Source organism: Paracoccidioides brasiliensis (assembly GCF_000150735.1).
Source record: "Paracoccidioides brasiliensis Pb18 unplaced genomic scaffold supercont2.4, whole genome shotgun sequence".
Lineage (NCBI taxonomy): Eukaryota > Fungi > Ascomycota > Eurotiomycetes > Onygenales > Ajellomycetaceae > Paracoccidioides > Paracoccidioides brasiliensis.
This window is the reverse complement of record NW_011371361.1, coordinates 597918-617941: the sequence shown is the minus strand read 5'-3', so window position 1 is coordinate 617941 and position 20024 is coordinate 597918. Positions and strand designations below refer to the sequence as shown.

Sequence of the window (20024 nt, the reverse complement as noted above, 5' to 3'; positions counted from 1 at the left end):
GGAAAGAAATAATGCCAATCACAGTTCAAGGAAAAGATCATCCATCACAATCAGACAAGAAACAAAAATGAAAGATACAGAAATTATATCAAGTCAAAATCTCCTGCCCCCTCACTTCGTCCGGCGTGGACGTATTAGCAACCTCAGGTTTAATAAGCTCCTCCTGCCCATCCTCATCCGTCACGAACCTGCGCTCACTAACATGTTCCTTCTTCTCACTATCGGCCGCCCTCCACACTTTATCCGCAAACACGCCCCGCTGACCCTCAGCATGCTTGTATGGACATATCCGATTAAGACAGGGGTTGAATTTGCAGGCAATTTGCAGATGTGTGTACTTGCAATTTGGCGTCGAACAGTCCGCTCCATTCCGGCACATGGGCATGCTTGGATGCTTGAAAGTGCAGTTCGGGTTCGTGCAGTGGGGGAAGAATCGACAGAGCTCTTCGGCCTGGTGTTCTGCCCTCTGGGCCGGTGAGGGATGTCGGGCGGCACATTTTCGATTCTTGCACGCTGCGCCGAAGGGGCATTCGTCGTTCACGTCTACGACGACGCCTTCGGGGGCGGCGGGGGATTGATGAGCGTAGGGACAGTCTTTCCTCGTACATTTCAGGTTGAATCGACAGACGGTGTTGGGTCCTGGTTCGGCAGGTTGGGCTTCGTGGGCGGCATCGACGTCCATTGAAGATTCTGCGTCGTTATGCGAAGTGTCCATTTCTGTATCGACATGTTCATTTTGCCGATTGAAGTTCGAAGAATGGCCATTCACATGATCCCGTCGAGCAAAATGTTGGTTCCTGTTTGGTTGCATCTCTGCGCGCTCAAAAAGGGAGCGCCCCTGTTGGTTTGGAGGAGGACCATTTTGAAAAGCAGGATTTATGGCAGGTGGGACCATCCCCGGCATAATCTGAGCCATCATACGAGCCTGCTCTTCCAGCATAGCCATCATTTGCATCTGTTGTTGAGGGCTTAATGGTACCATTCCAAATGGCGGAGCATTCGGCATCGGGCCACCAGGCATCCCCATGCCCATGCCCATCCCCATTCCCATGCCCATTCCCATCGGCCCAGCAGGCCTTCCTGACTGCACACGTCCATTTCTTAGCTGAAACCCTCTTGGGGCCTTCGGGGGTTCTCTGGAGTGGCTGTTGATCCTTTCTGACCCTTGGTGATTGCGCACCCGATGTAAGACGGAGTCGTTCGCACGGTCCAAGGTCTTGTTTACTTCGCCCATCATCCTGCCCCGTCCACCTTGTTGTTGTCTAGAATTTCGCGCACTCTTTGGACCGGTTGGGCTGTTTAATTTCGTGCCAGTCAGCCGAGGAGCAGCTAAAACAAAAGCATGGGGAAATGTTGGACTGACATATTACCATCCTGCCCTGCAGCAGCAATATCACCACTCATCGCAGAATCCCCTACATCGTCCGCATGTGCAACCGCTGAGAGTGAGTTGCCCTGCTGTGCTGAAATTGAAGGAATAGCTTGCGACGCAGCAGGTTGCTCTGTTGCGGGAGCCGCCACATTTATCCTGTTGTTCAGTTCGTGGACCTGTTCAAATAGCCATTTTGCAAAATCAACAGCTTCTGTATCTTCTGGGCCAAGACTTAGAAGATCGTTTGCCAACTCCGAAGCAATCTGATCCTGAGTTTTGCCGTTGACGAGCATAAGAATGACGTATTCAGCCAAAGCGGAGTCATCTCCTCCACCCGTGCTCCAACCCACTTCGACCAGCTTCGGTTGTATGGCCTCGTTAAGAGCCTCTGCAAGGGGAGTACCCAGTTTGATGGAGACAGACATGGTCGCGGGAGCACCTGTTGTCTGTGAAGGTGAGATTTTAGTGGTGAGGTGGCGTCGGCGGCGGAGAGAAGGGGAGTCGACAACCTCGAAAAGAAGGTGAAGAGAACAACAGAGAGATACCGGGTCAAATGAACGATGATCTGCGGTATTTAGAAACGGTATGAACTGTGCACAGATGTTGTAACATGTAAGGCGCAGCGTGGATGAATTCCCAGCATAAGCAAGATGTTGGCGGTTAGTTTGATATCGGCCTTGGTGAAAGCTTTCTGCTCAGCGGAGCCTGAGGTTGGTTGCTTGGAAGGTTTCTCGATTGGGACTGGTTGTGGCGCACCCACCTGCCACAATTGCTGAGTCATCAATATGTTAGAGAGGAATTCCCCGGCTACCCGAGGTCACGTGCACATATGTATTTATTAGTAGCTAGCTAGCTAGCTTGCTTAGAGTCACATAATGCAACAAGGTTGATAACGGTCCTCTAAGACAATATTCTGATTGTTACTAATTAGTTGACTATAACTATTTAGTTAATAGTGGATGCTGCTTAATCACGTGCCTCTCAATGCATCCCCTCGTCCGTAAATGTTTTTCAGAATTAGCGCGGTTTCATTGGTGTAAATTTTACCTAAGATTATCGGTTTATATAGGTAATCTATGGTATTATTTGGTAGTTGGTAATTTATTGAACCTTATTTCTAGCTAGCAGATCCCTCCATTGTATGGAATTCCTCCAAACATCGAGTCTTTTATACTGACACCATACACAAACAAGGCTCTTTGGCAATGAAAATTGCTTGTGATTCAGTGAATTCAGCCATTCAGATGGCAGATCATGGGTTGAGCTGGCAAAGACAAAGAGTTGCTGATAGAGATCCTCCCGGAAGCTTATATGTTTGAGTAGCTGACTAGCTGTGACCACTTGCTGCCTCTTATAAAGATATTGAAGCTTAACCGGGCCCCTAGAGGCTTAGTAAGCTAATGCTCACCTGCAACCTGCCGGTCGGGCCCTCTTTACGAGGGCCCGCCAGCTCAACGTAATCCGCCATCTCAACGTTACTGCCTGCCTATACCCATGACATTCAGCTAATTTTTCAACGAATTGCTCTATATTTTATATATACAAGTAGATTATAGTGTAAATGAATTATCTCTGAGATTTCCTTGTAAATTTGGTGGCATTCACATAAATGCCTTTATCTCTGCAATACCTCTTAAGTTCCTTCATAACCCTCTTCCATTTTGGCCGCAATTTCTTCAATGCCTCCTCTATATCAACCTTCTTATTAATTGCCGTCATTTTGCGGCAGTAGCTTGCGGATATGACACCTCCCTTATTAACCACCCTCCGCGAGCCGCGAAGGTGGTGTTCTTGAGCCAGTGTGGCAGCAGAGGTTTGAGCTAGCTCCTCCTGCAAAAGAGCCACTGTATTGACCATTGCAATACTACCCTTATAAAGCTTTTGTAATCCCATATAAATATAGTCCGTGTCATAGTTGTCATCCTCCTCCAAAGCCTCCAGTTTCCGCTTATATCGATTGAATTGGTGTATGGTGGAAGGAGTATACCAGGTCTCTGAGTTGGTGGAAACAGACCCCTCGGATTCCATAGGAGTTGATTCAAACTCACGTAATTTATTAAGGACAACTAACGGATTGAATGGAACCAGGCCAGTTGCTTTCCATCCTTGCTTGATTGTATGAACCTTGAATGTTGCTTTCCAAATAGAGGTGATAGCATGAAGAAATTCAACCTTTGTGAACTTCTCACAATCATGTCGCGTAGCTTCCTCAACTGCGGCAGAATGATGATGTTTAAAAGCCTGAAAAACACCAACGTCCAGAGGTTGTAAAAGATGACTAGTGTGAGGAATTAAATAGAAAGGTATGATGTTGTGCTTGTCACAAAAAGTCATAAATTCAAGGATGCAATGAGAATCAAATCCATCTAATAGAAGCAGACGGTGGGTTCCTTTGATGCGGGCTTTGGTGGAGTGATGGAAGTGCTGAATCCATTGAAAAGAGATCTGATCATTATTATAGCCAGTGTCAGATGTAGCTATCATGGCATCCTTCTCTATTTCATCTGTCCACCACTCTTGTAGCTGCTTTGCAGTGAGAATATATAAAGAAGAGATAGTAAAGCCGTCAGTTGCAATCACTTCAATGATTGTAAGAGTTTCCCTGTTATTTGAACTGCCAACATAGGTTCTCCTCCAAGGATCTCGCGTTATAATCCACTGATCACGGCCAATTCCTATTCTGAACCCCATTTCATCAAAGTTGTAGACATCACAGTCCTGGATCCCATGCTTCTCTTTTATTTCCTTAAAGCAGTTAAACCAATCAAGAATGAATGAAGGTTGGTGAGCCTGTTTCCGCAGTATATCAATGGTCTTTTGCTTGCGTACATTATACTCCGGATGACATTGAAGAAATCTTTTGACCCAGTGCTCTCCAAGCCCGGGTGGAGGTGTGGTGAGATCAGTATGACTCTGCGCAAGTAGAAATTTGGCAGCACCAAAGATCATTGAATGATTGGGAGGTAGGCCTAGCTTATCTAGGGATTCTATATAGAAACAGAGCAATTTTTCCTGGCCAGATGATAATAGTCGATTAGCAGGGGTTCATTCAATTTGAGAGACGCGACCATTATAATGATTCAGCAGCCGGGAGTAGGGAACTTCAAATTTTCGCGCCAATGCTTTAATATTGGGATTTTCAACATCAGATATTGAAGATAATGCATCTGCGATCTTATTCTCTATTAAAATATATGTAGAAGACATCACGTTGGGTGGTTATTGCATATTAAGAACAGGGATTTGCAAAAATAATCATATTTTGAAAATAATCGCGTTGAGATGGCAGATTACGTTGAGCTGGCGGGCCCTCGTAAGAGGGCCCGACCAGCAGGTTGCAGGTGAGCGGTAGCTTACTAAGCCTCTAGGGCCCGGTTATAAGCATAGATAACTGCGGTATCCAAGATCCAGTATAATATGGGAAACCAGTTACGATAGGTTCACCTAAGCCAAATACCTTATAACCCTGTTTAATCGGCTTATTAGGCATTTTATAGGTGTGTAGTCTTCTGCCAAAGAAGTGAATCATTATCCCATCCAAAGAAAGATTGAAACCAGGGGTATAGTAGCTCCTACAAGCAGTATGAGAGCTAGAGACCAAAGGTTCAAGCTTATGCCATCATTCCTTTCCTTTTTGAGACTGCTGAGGGCCAGATATATAAATATATCTCTTAGGCTGCTCAAATCTATTTAACGGCATATAGAATTGAGGTGAACGGATAGGTCTAGGTCATTCCTCCAATAGAGATCAATTCTCTGATCATCATGTACTCCTGTAGATTAATATACCAAAGAAGGCCTTGATCTCAGCAGCAGCAGTTGATTTCCAGCATCTAGCATGTCTATCTGGCTCCTTTTCCAGGTGAATTGGGACGTAGGCATTGGTTGAATTGGAGATAGCTCGAAAGTCTTTCTCTGAGATATATAGACTGAACAGAGCAGAGGGGCTCTTGATATCAAGATCAGGGGGTAGATTGAGAATAGGAGCTCGGTATATAGGCTTCATAGGGAGTCCATTTAACTGGTTTCAAAAGGTGGTATATCAGCTATGACTTCTTCCAGCTTCCGCTTGCGTTTTTGAGGAGTTTTAACCTAGTCAGGGAGTCAGGGAAATGAGTATACATTCTATTAACCAGCTTCTTTCTTGATAGGAACTTCTTCCTTCATGAGTTCCATGCTGTCTGGGTTGGTTAGATGGGTTTGGGTTAGGCTAGGTAAAGAGCTTGGTAAAAGCTAAGAACAACGTTCAATCCTACACGCGTTCCATGTGGTAAAGATAAGGTTCCAGGTGGGTATGAATGAGCCAATAGACTACCCATATAATATATGGGGATTCTATTGGCCAATCCATTCTAATTCCTTGTTCAATATTTTACAACCCTTATACCACGTGACCTGTATTCCAACCATATAACTACAACCCTGCAACCTTTGCAATGAATCAAGCTGGCCAGTCTGTCACAGTAACATTATCCTTGACTGGACCTTGGGAAGTGAGGGGCCCTTCAATCGAACATTCAAACTTCAAACTTGACCTACAATACCTGTCATTTCATATTGTTTTATGTTTAATTTCATTCCACTCTTTCTCCTAATCCCTAGTTGTATTCTTTAATCGAATTGCAACGCATTATGTGAGGAGCTATTTATATAGGTCGAGGTATTGTTGCAGAGCCTACGCTGTGTTCACCCTGCCAACGAGTTTTCACCAATTCAAAAAAAAGGCATGCTGCCACGGATGCAAGGAGAGCCAGAATTGATGGAGACCCTCTAACTTCCCTTGATGATAACGCATCAATGTTAAATTCTTTAAAACCAACTCAAATTCAGTACTCTATCAGAGCTGAACTATTGTCTACAGCGCGGTTGAAACAACCTGGTAACTAAGAGTGAAACTATCAGGCTTATGTTCCATCGTCTCTCGACCAACAGCCGTCGAATGGGATGTGGTTAGTTTCACTCTGTGAAAATTATACTCCAGCACTTCCTACTTGGGAAAGCCAATTTACGCTGAGTTCCAAGGGACCATCATCGGTGACTTGCCCAAGCCATTCATCCGCATGCTACTCTTCCAGTCCTATTTCACTTTATCACCCGGCATCCCCCCACTTCAACATCCGATAGGAAACTCACAATGCTGCTCTCTGAGGTCACTTTGCTCAGTTTAGTCTCATTGTGTCTGGCTCTATGGCCCCTGCCGCAGGAGTTCAACCATGGCAACACGACTGTTTGGCTGGCGCCGTCTGTGGAATTCTCCTTCCAGCCTCCTGTTGCAGATGGCGCTGCTGAGAAGAACAATTTTATCTCTACGTACATAGATTTGGAGGAAATCTTCGATTTCTTCCAAGCATCCTGGTTGAAGAAGAACAAGACTAGAGAGAAACTCATTCCAAGTGTTGCCAAAATAGTGAAAAGGGCTATAAAGCGGACGGGAGCAGAGATATTTAGCTCCAAATTCGTTCCCTGGAAATTCCATCCGCGAAATAGCTCTTTTGAACCTGCGTTGGAGGATGGGAGTGACGCAGTTATCCGTCAAGTAGTCATCAAGCAAGCCTCTACGTATCAATCGGAAGCGAAGATTCGCGATTTCATCCACGAAGATGAGAGCTACAAGATTGAAATTTCCGCTACCGGGGAAGCAACAATTTCGACCAAGACAGCTATCGGGACTATCCGTGCACTTCAAACCTTTAGACAGCTCTTCTACGTACATTCTTCCGGACCCGGTGTGTATACACCCTTTGCACCGATTTCAATATCGGACGCCCCGAAATGGGTGCATCGCGGCATCAACATTGATATATCCAGAAATGCATACACGTCAGCGGATATCAAACGAACCATTGACGCCATGGCTTCTGTTAAAATGAACCGCCTTCATATCCATGCAACAGACTCTCAGTCATGGCCATTGGATATCCCCTCACTACCCTCCTTGGCAGCGAAAGGAGCGTATCATGCAGACCTGATCTGGACATCTTCCAACCTCTCAGATGTCCAGATGTATGGCCTGGAACGTGGGGTGTCCGTATTTCTTGAGATAGATATGCCAGGCCACACAGGATCAATCGGATATGCCTTCCCGGAGCTAGTTTCCGCATTTCTAGCTGATAAGTGGCAAGAGTATGCACTCCAACCTCCCAGTGGGCAAATCAAGTTGAATTCTTCTGGCGTGAATGAATTTCTGGATAAGTTGATGGCGGATATACTTCCTCGCGTCTCGCCATTTACTGGCTACTTTCATACAGGCGGCGACGAGTTCAACCTTAATACGTACCTCCTCGAAGAAACAGTCCGGTCGAACAGCAGAGACGTCCTAAAACCTTTGCTTCAAGCTGTTGTGACACGTCTCCACGACGCGATCCGTAAAGCTGGCCTCACACCCATAGTATGGGAGGAACTCGTAGCTGACTGGGAACTATCGCTATCTATCTCCTCTACCGAAAAGACCAACGTTATTGTGCAAGCGTGGCGAAACTCCTCCGCCGTCAAGGTGTTACTGGATCGTGGGTACCGCACGATTTTCGGCTCGGGCGACGCCTGGTACCTCGACTGCGGACATGGCACCTACATAAACCCTAAACGTGGCTCTATCTCAGTAAAAGATCCATTCGTCGACTGGTGCAGCCCATATAAAAACTGGAAGCACATGTACATCTATAACCCTCTTGAAGGTATTCCGGGGAAACTGCACCATCTGGTTGAAGGGGGTGAGGCACATATGTGGTCAGAGAATGTTGACCCGGTAATCCTTGACAGTTTGGTCTGGCCACGTGCGGCTGCGGCCGCGGAGGTTCTTTGGAGCGGTCCACGAACCGCTGATCAGATACATGATGCTTCATTCCGACTTAGCGAATGGCGTGAGCGTGCTGTGATTGATATGGGCGTCAGGGCTAGCCTAGCTCAATTAACGTATTGTCTCATGAGGGAAGGGAGCTGCGAGCTGTAGGAAGTGGCCGCGAGTTTTGTCCCCGGTTCTGTTTTTGATGTTGAGGTTCTAAGGGATGTCAATTCTGTGGGCGAATATATTAATACCTACGTACTTGATCAATAACTCCATTCTCCGTTATCCAAGTTCCTAGTCATAATTTTGACGTAGTGGCAGAGCCCCCTATTTCAACGTGGGAATGAAAAAAGAATTGACTCCTTTGGTGCCACCAGATGGTGACACAGTATCTGATTTTCCCCAGTAGAGTGGCCAGAGCTCAAACAGTGCTGCGGATAATCACAACGATACAAACTGTTCAAAAGAAGATATCAGGACAAATATGCCTCCCATTGACTATTATTACTTACAACCACTGTCGTCATGGCGTCTATCATCTGGACGCCTGCCCCTCAAACCCACCCGCACCACACAGAAGCGCCCCATCAACACTTTCAATCATCATCTCATAGTTAACTGCCGAGGTTGCAAAACAAAATCAATTTTCACTTTAATCCTTGGGTTTTTAACTCACGAACCAATTGCCGTTGTGCACATCCATTTTTGCGGGGAACCCTACCCAAGCGCGTCTTGGGCTGCATTGACTAGTTATGTAATTTAGCGTTGAAGGGGTCTTGGGAGGACCAAGCCAGACCCGATCAGCCATTTGTGAATTTCGCATATTTGGGATCGGTGTCATAAATGACTCCGTTTCCGAATCGGTGGGGGCGGTTTGCCAAAAAAAAAAAAAAAAAAAAAAAAAAAAAAAAAAAAAAAAGGAGAGAGAGAGAGAGAGAACTCTCGTGACCCGTCTTGGACAATGTCCAGACATTTATATATTCTTTTAAGGATTAATCGTGGTGAGAAGGTATGAAGCGTTTTCTCACCCAGTTGAAGCCGATCTTCTCACCATAGAGATCTCGAATGCTCACCATAGAGATCTCGAATCTGCAGTCGATATTATTGGTGACGATGCGGCCTATCCTTGGTCATATCTTAGTTCATTTTATGTAAGCAAGGATGGAGCTCATATTCATCTCTTCTGTCTTATGATTCGATCGGTACTTTCAACACCAAGCTTGCACATCCATTGCGCATGTAGTTAATACAAAGAACGGCAGCATTAAATAACTACACATGATGTCTCCAGAGAAGAAATTACCCTCTTGCTGCTGGCTCTTGAGGATAGATTTAGCCAAAGGAGAATCCTCAAACTCTGACTAGTTAGCGATAAACTCAATATAGTCACCCCCTGAAATTCACATGTTGTATTATGGCCTCTCTGATTTCAGCAGTTCGCCATCAAATGGCAAGATTGTTTAAAACTTGGACCTTGTACCATGGAAGACATGATTTAGTTGTACGACGATAACTCTTTCGACCTTGAATTGAGACTTGAGCAAGGAGTTATGTCGAAAGTATTTTCACATCTCACTGTTTGCGACCCCATGGGGAAACTTCAATTGAGCATAAACATTGCCCCAGAAGAACTCAAAAGAGTCAGCCTAAAAATTGCACGACCAGCATGCAATGGAGAGTGGTTGAATGACCCCATCCAGTACGTCACAACCTAAACTTACCAATAGTTAGTTAGGGCTGCTTTTCTCATGTGATTTTAACAGGAGGAGCCGACAAACTTGAAAACAGGTGAAGATATCAAAGTGCATTCCAAGGGCTGAGTAACCGTTTTGCATCTTGCCCTAGAGATACCAATGAATACGACTACGCCGGCTCACGGTGCTGCTGCTAACGAGGCAGAAAAGGAGGGGGATAAAGTGGGAAAAAAAAAATGGGTGCAGAAAGTGGAACGGCATCGCCTTGGCCGGAACAGCGTCCCATCCAGCCAAAATGATACGACTGTTAGTAATAAGGCATTAGTTACTTTCAACCCGCTTTTGATTCCCCCGTGAAAGCCAGTGGAAGTTCGTCAGTGTGGAGCGGTTCAGGCCAAATCGCCTCCAAAGCTTCCTCTGCGGTGTGGAATCGTCTTCCTCTGCCTTTCTGGGATATGTGTAATGACTTGCCGTGAATGACCCTTATTTAATTAATATCCCATTTCCTTTTTCTCCTCTTTATATTTCTTTCATAATATTTTTTTAAAAACTTGGTTCTGCGTATGGTTAATTATCAAATTCGGCTGGCACGACTTCGACCTCCTGGTATGGTTGCTAGACATTTAATATCTGATCGGTGAAATTCTGTCAACTTCCCTCCAGAGTTGATTCAACCCACACCACATCAGACTGAGGGAGTAATACCCCGGAGTTCCCATAAGATCTGATAGTGGGGGGTGTACATAACGGCATTTTAATATATCCATATCAAATACATTTCATGAAAACGTCCTGCACAACCGAGGTACAGTTCAACGGGAGGAAATATATTGAAACCCCCCCCCCCCCCCCCCCCCCCCCACAACAAAACTCCATACGCCCCGACAATGATTGTCGAGGAACTTATCACAAACTTGACCCCAACCAGGGCTATCCTGTGGTTATTGGGCTTGGTGGTCATTGTATCATGGATTCGTGGAATTCAGCTCGATCGCAGAGTGAGTCGCTTGGGTTCTCATGCCCCTATCTTTCAGACATATTTGCCATTAGGTCAGTTATTACCCCTCTGATTTTTCAGCTTGCTTTCCAGAGCCTGAAGTTGTTGTGTATCCATGTGCACTGGAAATTGTTGGAGATGATTGCAATATGGGAAGGAAATAAGAAATGGTGATGCCACAGGGGAGGGATCTGATGTTGGAGCGGAAGCCATTGGCATACGTACGTACATTAGGGAGGTGATAATAGTGTGCTAATTGAACATATGAAAAAATATCACAGGCATGGATTTCATCTACAAAACCCTAAAATCATCAACAAAGAAAGAGGACCTTAAATTTTGGGTGGATACTCTGGCCGCCGTGCCTTTACCCAATGGTGATAGTTCCGCTACTGTGGAGATCAACGCACACTCCGGTTTGCGTGTGATCTACACCGTCGACCCAGACAACATCAAGGCAGTCCTCACCAGCCAATTTGCCGACTACGGGAAAGGTGAACGCTTCCATGCGGAATGGAAAGAGTTCCTGGGTGATAGTATCTTTGCCACGGACGGAGAGCTGTGGTCTCAATCGCGCCATCTCATCCGCCCCATGTTCGCACGAGACCGTATTGTTGACACCGAAATCTTCGAAAAGCATATCCAGAAACTCATTCCCTTCTTGGCAGGAAAAAATAATATGCCTGGGAAGGGCAAGGTGGTCGATGTAGGGCCTCTGTTCTTCCGCTTTACTCTCGATGCTGCCACAGCTTATCTCCTCGGTCAGAGCGTTGACAGCTTGAATGACCCGAAAACGACCTTCGCGGAGGCATTCCAATATGTACTCCATCGGCAGTCAGAAATTTTCAAAGCTGGGTAAGTGGGAATACACTTTAATATTCCATGAATTCCAATCAAAAAAATTATAATTAAAAAAACAATTAAAAAGGGGCGGAGAGCAATTTGACACCCTAGTTAGCTTACAAAATAACCCCCCTTAGCCCACTCTCCTTCCTGATGTCGCGCAAGGAATTCCGCGTTAATCTCAAGAGAATGGATGACTTCATGCAGCCGTTCATCGACGAAGTTCTCAGCCTCAATACCGAAGAACTCGACAAGAAACTGTCCAAACAGGAAACCTTCCTGCACGCCCTAGCTCGCTTTACCAAGGACCCTAAAGTCATCCGTGACCAACTCGTTGCCGTCCTGCTCGCAGGCCGGGACACCACCGCCGCAACCCTCGCTTTTTGCCTCTTCGAGCTCTCCCGCAGTCCATCTGTGGTCGCCAGACTGCGCACTGAAATCCTCAACCAGGTTGGGACGGCCCGCAAACCGAGCTACTCAGACCTCAAGGAGATGAAGTATCTGACAGCCGTACTCAACGAGACAATGCGCTTGTACCCCGTCGTGCCTTTCAATGTCCGCCATTCCCTGGCAGACACCACCCTGCCGCGGGGGGGCGGCCACGACGGTCGCTCCCCCATCGGTGTCCCCAACAACACGCGGATCATCTATTCGACCATGAACATGCAGCGGCGTAGAGACCTATACGATCCGCCGCCATCAGCACCAGGCAGCGCAGGCAGCGCAGGCAGCGACGAGAAACAGTCCATCCCATATCTTGACCCCTCGATCTTCATCCCCGAGAGATGGGTTTCTGGTTGGCAACCCAAGCCATGGCATTTCATTCCCTTCAACGGCGGTCCTCGCATCTGCTTGGGACAGCAATTTGCCATGCTGGAAATGGGATATACTGTTTCAAGGATCTTGCAGCAGTATAGTGAAATTAATGCGGTGAATGCGCCACCTGTGGGCCAGGATCCTGTGTTCAAGTTCGATGTTACCCTGAGTCCAGGGCAGGAGTTGAATATGGTGTTTGTCAAGGCGGGAGAGGAAACTGAAGAAACGAAGAAACTGTTTAGATCGTAGTATGTTGGACTGATATGTGAATATATGTTTTTTGTCTTCCGTCTGGTTTAATCTTGATGCGCTTTTGGCCTGCTCTTTTATACTATTTCAAGCATCCTTGAGAAGCGGATGGTTGGATAGCCGGCCCTCAAGCTGTACTGTACATACCTCTCTCTGCCCACGCTTCATCCATCTTCCATGCTCTATCAGGTCCGAAAATGAGATATGAAGGTGTGCTTGCGGATAGTTTTTTGTTCGCTCAGCAAAATATGTGGCTCGCCTATCTGGTTCAACAACAGCTCCCAAGATAGATACTCGGAACTCTATTCCGACCGAAAATCAGCCTTACTTCTCCCTGGCTGAAAGCAATCATGCACTAAATTATCCCAAAATCTCTTTTTTGGAAGGGCATTCCCGCCTCGCGCCACGGCCAAGTCTTTAGTTCAAATTGAAACGAACCCTTTGAGACCGGAAATTGGAAGAACTTCACTGGTTAGTGCTTCAGTCCCTCACCCCAATCATATTGAAGCATGCATCCCCCCAGCCACAGCTAGTTCCCTAAGCGGAGAGATCCAGCCCCTATTGTCGGCCCAATCGTCTTGGATGAGGCGCTCTCGCAAGCATGAGAGTTAAGCAAAACACTGCCCCGATCCTCATGGCCAATGGCCACGCTTCTGCCCCTCCAACATGCCCATCCATTTGAGTGTGGAAGAGGAGGGAAGGCAATGATGATTGACAGCTGGGCGCTTAGGCCTATGAATTCTTTATGAAATGGAGGATGAATTGGGGGGCTTTGGCGGCCAGAATTGTGCCGGGAAGATCCCTTCAATGTTATAAGGAGACAAAATCTCCAGGAAAAGTAATTTTATATTAAAGCCATCTGTTACTGCTCTGGAGAAATCAGCTGTAAAGTATTCAACTACCATTGCCATTGCTTTGTTTGCAGCTCAGTAATTCTACATTGTCGTGAACTATTAGTTCAGATACCCTCCGTCAATCAATATATAGCAACCTTCTCTTTTGCATTAAGTTGCGATGGATCCATCGCAGCAGCAGAACCCGCCAGCAGGTGTGTATCCTGTTCTCATATTTATTACATCATATTGCGAAAATAATCAGAGAAAGCGGTTCCTGGCAATCCAAGATCGCTGGAATTATACCCTTCAAAATCGCAAAATGACTCCCTTCTCCAATTCCCAGAACCACATCAGATCATATACTGACCTGATAATCATTCAGGTGTCCCTCAGCAGCAGCCGCAGCCTCCTGCTGGCTATGGCTACCCTCCTTACGGCCAAGCCCCTCCTGGTGTTCAATGGCAATATCATGCAGCTCCTCCCGGCCAGGTTCCCCCGCAAGGCCAGGCGCCCCTCCAAGGACAATATTTTCTTCAGGGATATTATCCTCCGCCGGGACAGTATCCACCAGCACCTGGGCAAGCGCCACCACCAGCAGGCCAACATGTACATTATCCTCCTCCTCCTCCTCCTCCTCCTCCTCCTCCTCAACAACAACAACAACAGCCATACGGCGCTCACCCAGGCCAATACCCGCCCCCAGCGGGATACCCAGGTTACCCTCCGCAGCCAGGATACAGCTACGGCGCCCCTGTCCCAGGTCACCCCCAGGGCACTCAAGTCCCGGCAGCGCCCTCACCGGGCTATGATCCTGCCCATGTCGCAACAGGTGACATGACCGATGAAGCTCGAAAGATAAAAAAAGCCATCAGCGGCTTCAACACAGATGAATCCAAGCTCATCCAGATCCTCTCGAAGCCGGATCCTCTCCAAATGGCGCTCCTGCGCCAAACATACCGGCACGCTATCGGCAAGAACCTCGAAGAGGCGCTGGCAGAGAAGCTGAAACGAGACTTTGGTGATACCATCCTCGCTCTCGTCCGCGGACCCCTGAGGAACGACGTCGTATACCTCCGCAACGCCCTCCCACCACAAACCGCCCAGCCAAACCCAACCCCATCCTCCACCCACGCCCTGCTGGACGACGTCCTCCTCCGCCGCTCCAACGCAGACATACACGCCATAACAGCCGCCTTCAAAGAAACCTACAAGACCGATCTCCACACCCACCTCACCCCGACAAACCACATCAGCGGCCCGCACCACACGCTCTTCAAACACGCCCTCAATGCCCAGCGCATGGAGGAATGCACCGCGCTAGACCCCGCCCTCGTCGAAGCCGACGCCGACAGATTCGACAGAGCGCCCAGAAACATCGACCCGGGCAGCAAGGAGGAGACGGACCTCGCCACCCTCCTCGCCCAGCGGAGCGACAACCACCTCCGCGCCGTCAACGCGGCCCTCACCCGCCGCCCAGCCTTCAGCCCCGCCACTGGAACCATGACCTTCGTGAAGAAGGTGAAAGCCATCTGGGCGCGTCCGGATCGGAAGCTCATGCGGCGCAGCGCGTTGTATGTTGTCCGTGGGGCGCTGGATGGGCCGGGGACGGATGCGCAGATGCTATACAAGTGTATGAAGGGGATGGGCACGAGGGATTCGTTGCTGATCGCGCGGGTTGTGAGGCTGCATTGGGCCCGGGGGGGTGGGAGGGTGGGCGAGGTCAAGGCGGCGTATAGGCGGAGGTATGAGCGGGGGCTCGTGGAGGCAGTGGAGAAGGAGACGAGCGGGGATTATGAGAAAGCTCTGGTTGCGTTGTTGGACGGGTAAATACTAAGCAGGATGGTGACATTAACCAGGGCTTTATGTGATGATGTTTTTATGACGTTTACCATCTCTACTTTATCTTGCTGCTTCGAATTTTAATGGCTATTTCTGTTTCATTACTCATTTCTTCAATTGATCTCCCTTCCCTGCAACAACAACAACAACTACAACTACAACAACAAACCTGTTATTCTCCTTTCATGACTCACTCTCCTGGCATTTCTCACCTTCCAACCTTCTTGTACATGCCTCAAGCGACCCCCTAGTATCGTGAATATAATTTAGAAGTTATCGGCCCCATACCTACAACATCACCTGCCTTCAACCTACCACGAGAATGACTCACCCAGCAATTCAAACTCGAACACTAGACATTCGACCCCCAGACAGCAGACACATAACTAAAACTTGGAATTAAAACTGAATCCCACCTCATCGGGAACAAATCACACCCATGATACTCAACACAATCCAACTTCGAGTCTAATCCATGTACTCTTTTATTCCTGAACAAAGTCATGGTATGGTACACAATTACTGTCATGTCCATTCTAACACTATGTAATACAAGAAGAAAAACGAAAGAAACACCATAAAAAAAAAAAATAAAAGCCATAACACCTGCAAAACCGCAGGACGATCGGATCGATCCATAGTCCGGATCAGATCAACATTCCAGCCAACTGACCAAATCATGCATAGAGAAAAATCACACTCACAAAGGGTATTGAAACTAATAATTCGACACCGTCAAGAAGGAGAGAGAGAGAGAGAGAGAGAAAGACAAGAGAAAACAAACCTTCAAGAGAAATTTTTCTTAATAAGCCACCCACCAAACCAAGCACATAAAACAAAGATCCCAGATTTTAGTTAGCCGTTCTAGTCGCTGCCGTCTAAAATGTTGTTGTATAAAATATACAGAATTGCATAAAGATCAATCTCCTCGTCCCCTTAAATGAGCCCGTCATCGTCACATATTTCATCTTGGGGTAGTTTCAGTTTCAGTATTTTTTTTTTTTTTTTTTGGTTCTGCTTACCCGTTACAGGAGAGTCAAAGCACCAATCAAGCCACAGACACAAGCAATCCCGTACGGGATACGGAAGTTGCCTATAGCTGCACCGGCTTGGGGTGCAACTGTGCCAGTGGGAGAAGACGATCTTGTTGCAGTGATTATTCGAGAACCAGAAGATGAAGATGAGGATTCAGGGCCACCAGCGGAAGAGGAAACCGAAGATGAAAGCGACGACTGTGAAGGAGACTGGGATGTTCTCTGGAAGAACGACAAGACGAAGTGAATTAGTAAACGCGGAACCAACCAGGCATTTTGAAACAGATAGCATAAAGGGGCGATGCTCACTCACAGAAGCCATGCTTGGCGGTTTGGCTCTCCCAGAGTCGGTGACTATCCAGTCACTGGGGAGCCCTGGATAAGTGGTTATTGAGGGGGCACTCTTGGTGTCGAGTGTATTGCTAGGGGTAGTAGTAGTGGGACGGGGAACCCAAGGATACTCGCTTGGTGGTACATGTGGCATACCTTTGGTGGTAGGAGGGCGGGTGGCTTCTGCAGGGGGGGCTGAAGACTCTACCTGTGGGCCAGTCCCAGGTGTCCCATTGCCATTGACCTTACCACCGACAGCCTCAATGGACTGCCAGGTACCGCTCTTGTCAGAATAGCGGTATTCGCTGCCAGTGGAATAGTCAGTTACGGTAATGGACTTGAGCCCCATGACGTAAGGACCAGCTTTGTAGTCAGTTTCACCACCCGCCCACTCTGTAGGAAGTGTTGATGTTAGTATCGTCGTTGTGTTGGTGAAATCATTCGATTTGCAAGCCATCACGTTATCGTGGGTACAACATACCAATAGTTCCGGGTGGGTTGGAAGGGTCACCACCGGCCCAGACACCCGCCTTAATCTGCATCGGTGTCTGCGGGTATGAAGCTCCAGCCTCAGCGGCCGTCAGCGTGCGGACAACCATGCCGTTGATCAGCCACAGAATGCGGTCCTTGGACCAGTCGATGGCATATGAGTTATAACCATCATGATTGCCTGCGTTGCTATGGAAAGCGCCACGGTTGAAAGTGCCCTGTTGATTCTTTCCAAAGTAGTTGGTCTGGACCTGCGCGTTGTTGCCGCCCAGCCATTCCCAGTCTATCTCATCCAAAGTGTCTGACAGCAAGACGGCGCTGCTGACAATGCCACGGCCAGGGGCAACCTTGATGACAAATTCAACATAGCCAAACATGATGTAGAATTTGGAGACGAGGGTTGGGTTATCACCCTGTTTCACCACGGCGAGGAGAGCACCATCGGGACCGTATGTTGGCAAACCACCCACGACATCAAATCGATCGGAAGATTGAAGGAAGCTGAATTTACCAGTACCACCAAAAGCAGGGTTTGCCGGGCAGCCTGTAAAACAGACAGGCTTTGTTAGTAATTGAGTTGTAGAAAAAGAGTGGTTCGGGAGCGAACGGGAGGGAAAGGAGTTTATCAAAGCTTACTTTTTACCGTGGGATTGCACTCGGTAAAAGTCTGGGCACCCACCAGAGCAGAACCAGAAAACAGGGCCACGGCCAGAGAGGCCATCGAACCCGACAAGACCTTCATGATAAGCAGCAAGCAGCAAGCAGCAGCTCAATGATGGAGATTTACAGTAGAGTAACAACAATAACAACAACAACAACAACAATAAACAGCCACCACCTTGGAAGAAGTTTTCAGGGCGTCGCCGTAGGAAGCTCTGCGAATCGAGGGGGAAGCAGGCGATCTTTACTCGTACCTTTGCCTTGTTGTTGCCTGCACTCGATGTATGTCTGTATGCAGAGAAGAGGTTGGGAGAAACGTAGAGAGACGATACGATGTGGGATGTGGGATGTGGGATGTGGGATGTGGGAAGCAGAGCGGGATGCGGTAGGAGGAGGTTTTTTCACCTTTGTATCTGAGAGAATACGGAGAATATGGCAGGAGCCAGCAAGCAGGCAATGGAGGAAGGAGGTTGCTGAGAGGTTTAAAAGGAAGGCAGGAGCTCTCCCAACCACTGGCCCGCCCGCCGACGCCGACGCCGACGCTGCGAGGAAGTTTCACGTCTGCCACAGGGATACAAGGGGGAAAACTGACTCCCTAGTTTAACTCACTCCCTCCGTTGCAGCCATCACCAACCACCACCACCACCCACCACCACCCACCACCAACCAACTACCACCGCTACCACCGCTACCACCGCTACCACCCTTGGCCCCCTTGGCTCAGGTGCCCCCCTTGGCTCGGGTGCAGGTTGCCTCCCTTGGCTCGGTGCCTCCCTGGCTTAGTGCCGCGGTTGGCCTGGCAGTACCACTCTGGGTTCCCCTGGATGGCGGGTCCGATAAGCTGCTCCATGCTACATAACAGCAATCCTCCCCTCCCCGGGCCAGCGCTGCGCCCAATCGAAGGGTCGACGCAACTTCCAAGAGAGCAACGCCACCAACCCATCGCTGTTCCCTTGGATCCCCCTGCCAACAAGTATCGTGTTCTCCCCAACCTCCGTGTTTTTTGACCGCTCTCACGTTAGCAAATCATTGAAACGGTGCTACTTTCTTTTCTTCCTTCTTTCTCTTTGCTTTTCTTTTCTCCGCAGGCCTACAGAGCTCTGATTTTAAAATAATAATAATAATAATAATAATAATAATAATAATAATAATAATAAATAAATAAATAAATAAATAAATAAAAAAGAAAAACAGGCAATTCCCTGCAAAAATTATATCTCACGCGTTCGTCGCTGGCAAGCATGTATTACGGAGATGTCTCTCCTTGACGGACAAGATAGACAGCAACCGCAGTCTCACGATGGCAAAATCCCAATTCTCAATGTTCTTCCTGTGCCACACTGTTTCTCGGTTAGTGACGTTTTCGGTGGGCAGGTCCAAGATGGGTGGGGCGGATATTTCGATATTCGCTCTCCGCACTCCCAGCTAGCCCGAAATTTATGGAGCTCAAACTTTTCCTCCACCTGATCGCTGCCCCAACTATCAGACAATCGAAAAGAGGTCGAGAAATGTCTTATTCAGCGTCTCGAGCTGCGAGCATGGGCAAAAGATCCGCCATCAAAAAGCAACGATTAACTACAGCTTTCAATCCCTGTATGCCGTTAGCGGTGGGCGATCTTGTCATATTTTCCCAGGCCCCTCCTGACCCCCTTTATATAATCCCCCATCGAATTAACTACCCCTGACCTGGTGTAGGTGAAGTAATCATTGATGTCGGAATGTCGCCTAACTAGTCAGTTAGCTAACTAGTTATGTCATTTGGCATGGGGTTATCAAGCGTTGATCTTGATTTTGAAACAGTGGGTCTTACTAACAAATCAGGCTCAACTGTAATCTTAACTTTATTAATCAAGTTTACTTGAACTACTTAATCGATAAAATATCTCCCTCTTATTATTAATGCAACTGTTTAAAGTAAGTTGTTGAAATTAGATTTTTAATTTATTTAATTTTATATTAAATGATTAAATTAAAATATATATTCAATAAAATATGTTATTTAATTATTATAGTATAATTAATATATAATAATATTAATAAATAAATAATTTGATTTGATTTCAAGTGATAAATTTTTAAAT

At 47.3% G+C, this 20024-nt stretch overlaps 5 protein-coding genes across 5 annotated transcripts; 3 read left to right on the top strand and 2 right to left on the bottom strand.

Moving 5' to 3' along the window:
- Positions 1-88: 88 nt before the first annotated feature.
- Positions 89-1797, bottom strand: PADG_03696 (uncharacterized protein; the record flags this gene model as incomplete). The annotated part of the gene is made up of 2 exons (XM_010760845.1): positions 89-1295; positions 1364-1797. 2 exons carry the CDS (start codon positions 1795-1797, stop codon positions 89-91), a joined length of 1641 nt encoding a protein of 546 aa, XP_010759147.1.
- Positions 1798-6506: 4709 nt separating this feature from the next.
- PADG_03695 (uncharacterized protein) lies at positions 6507-8321 on the top strand (the record flags this gene model as incomplete). The annotated part of the gene is made up of 1 exon (XM_010761258.1): positions 6507-8321. The coding sequence occupies one exon, from the start codon at positions 6507-6509 to the stop codon at positions 8319-8321; it is 1815 nt and encodes a 604-aa protein (XP_010759560.1).
- A 2809-nt stretch (positions 8322-11130) lies between these two features.
- On the top strand, positions 11131-12755 carry PADG_03693 (uncharacterized protein; the record flags this gene model as incomplete). Its single annotated transcript, XM_010760844.1, has 2 exons — positions 11131-11702; positions 11828-12755. 2 exons carry the CDS (start codon positions 11131-11133, stop codon positions 12753-12755), a joined length of 1500 nt encoding a protein of 499 aa, XP_010759146.1.
- Positions 12756-13769: 1014 nt separating this feature from the next.
- PADG_03692 (uncharacterized protein) lies at positions 13770-15418 on the top strand (the record flags this gene model as incomplete). Its single annotated transcript, XM_010761257.1, has 2 exons — positions 13770-13803; positions 13974-15418. The coding sequence occupies 2 exons, from the start codon at positions 13770-13772 to the stop codon at positions 15416-15418; spliced, it is 1479 nt and encodes a 492-aa protein (XP_010759559.1).
- Positions 15419-16455: 1037 nt separating this feature from the next.
- PADG_03691 (uncharacterized protein) lies at positions 16456-18025 on the bottom strand (the record flags this gene model as incomplete). The annotated part of the gene is made up of 4 exons (XM_010760843.1): positions 16456-16686; positions 16778-17187; positions 17276-17827; positions 17920-18025. 4 exons carry the CDS (start codon positions 18023-18025, stop codon positions 16456-16458), a joined length of 1299 nt encoding a protein of 432 aa, XP_010759145.1.
- Between the last annotated feature and the right edge of the window lie 1999 nt (positions 18026-20024).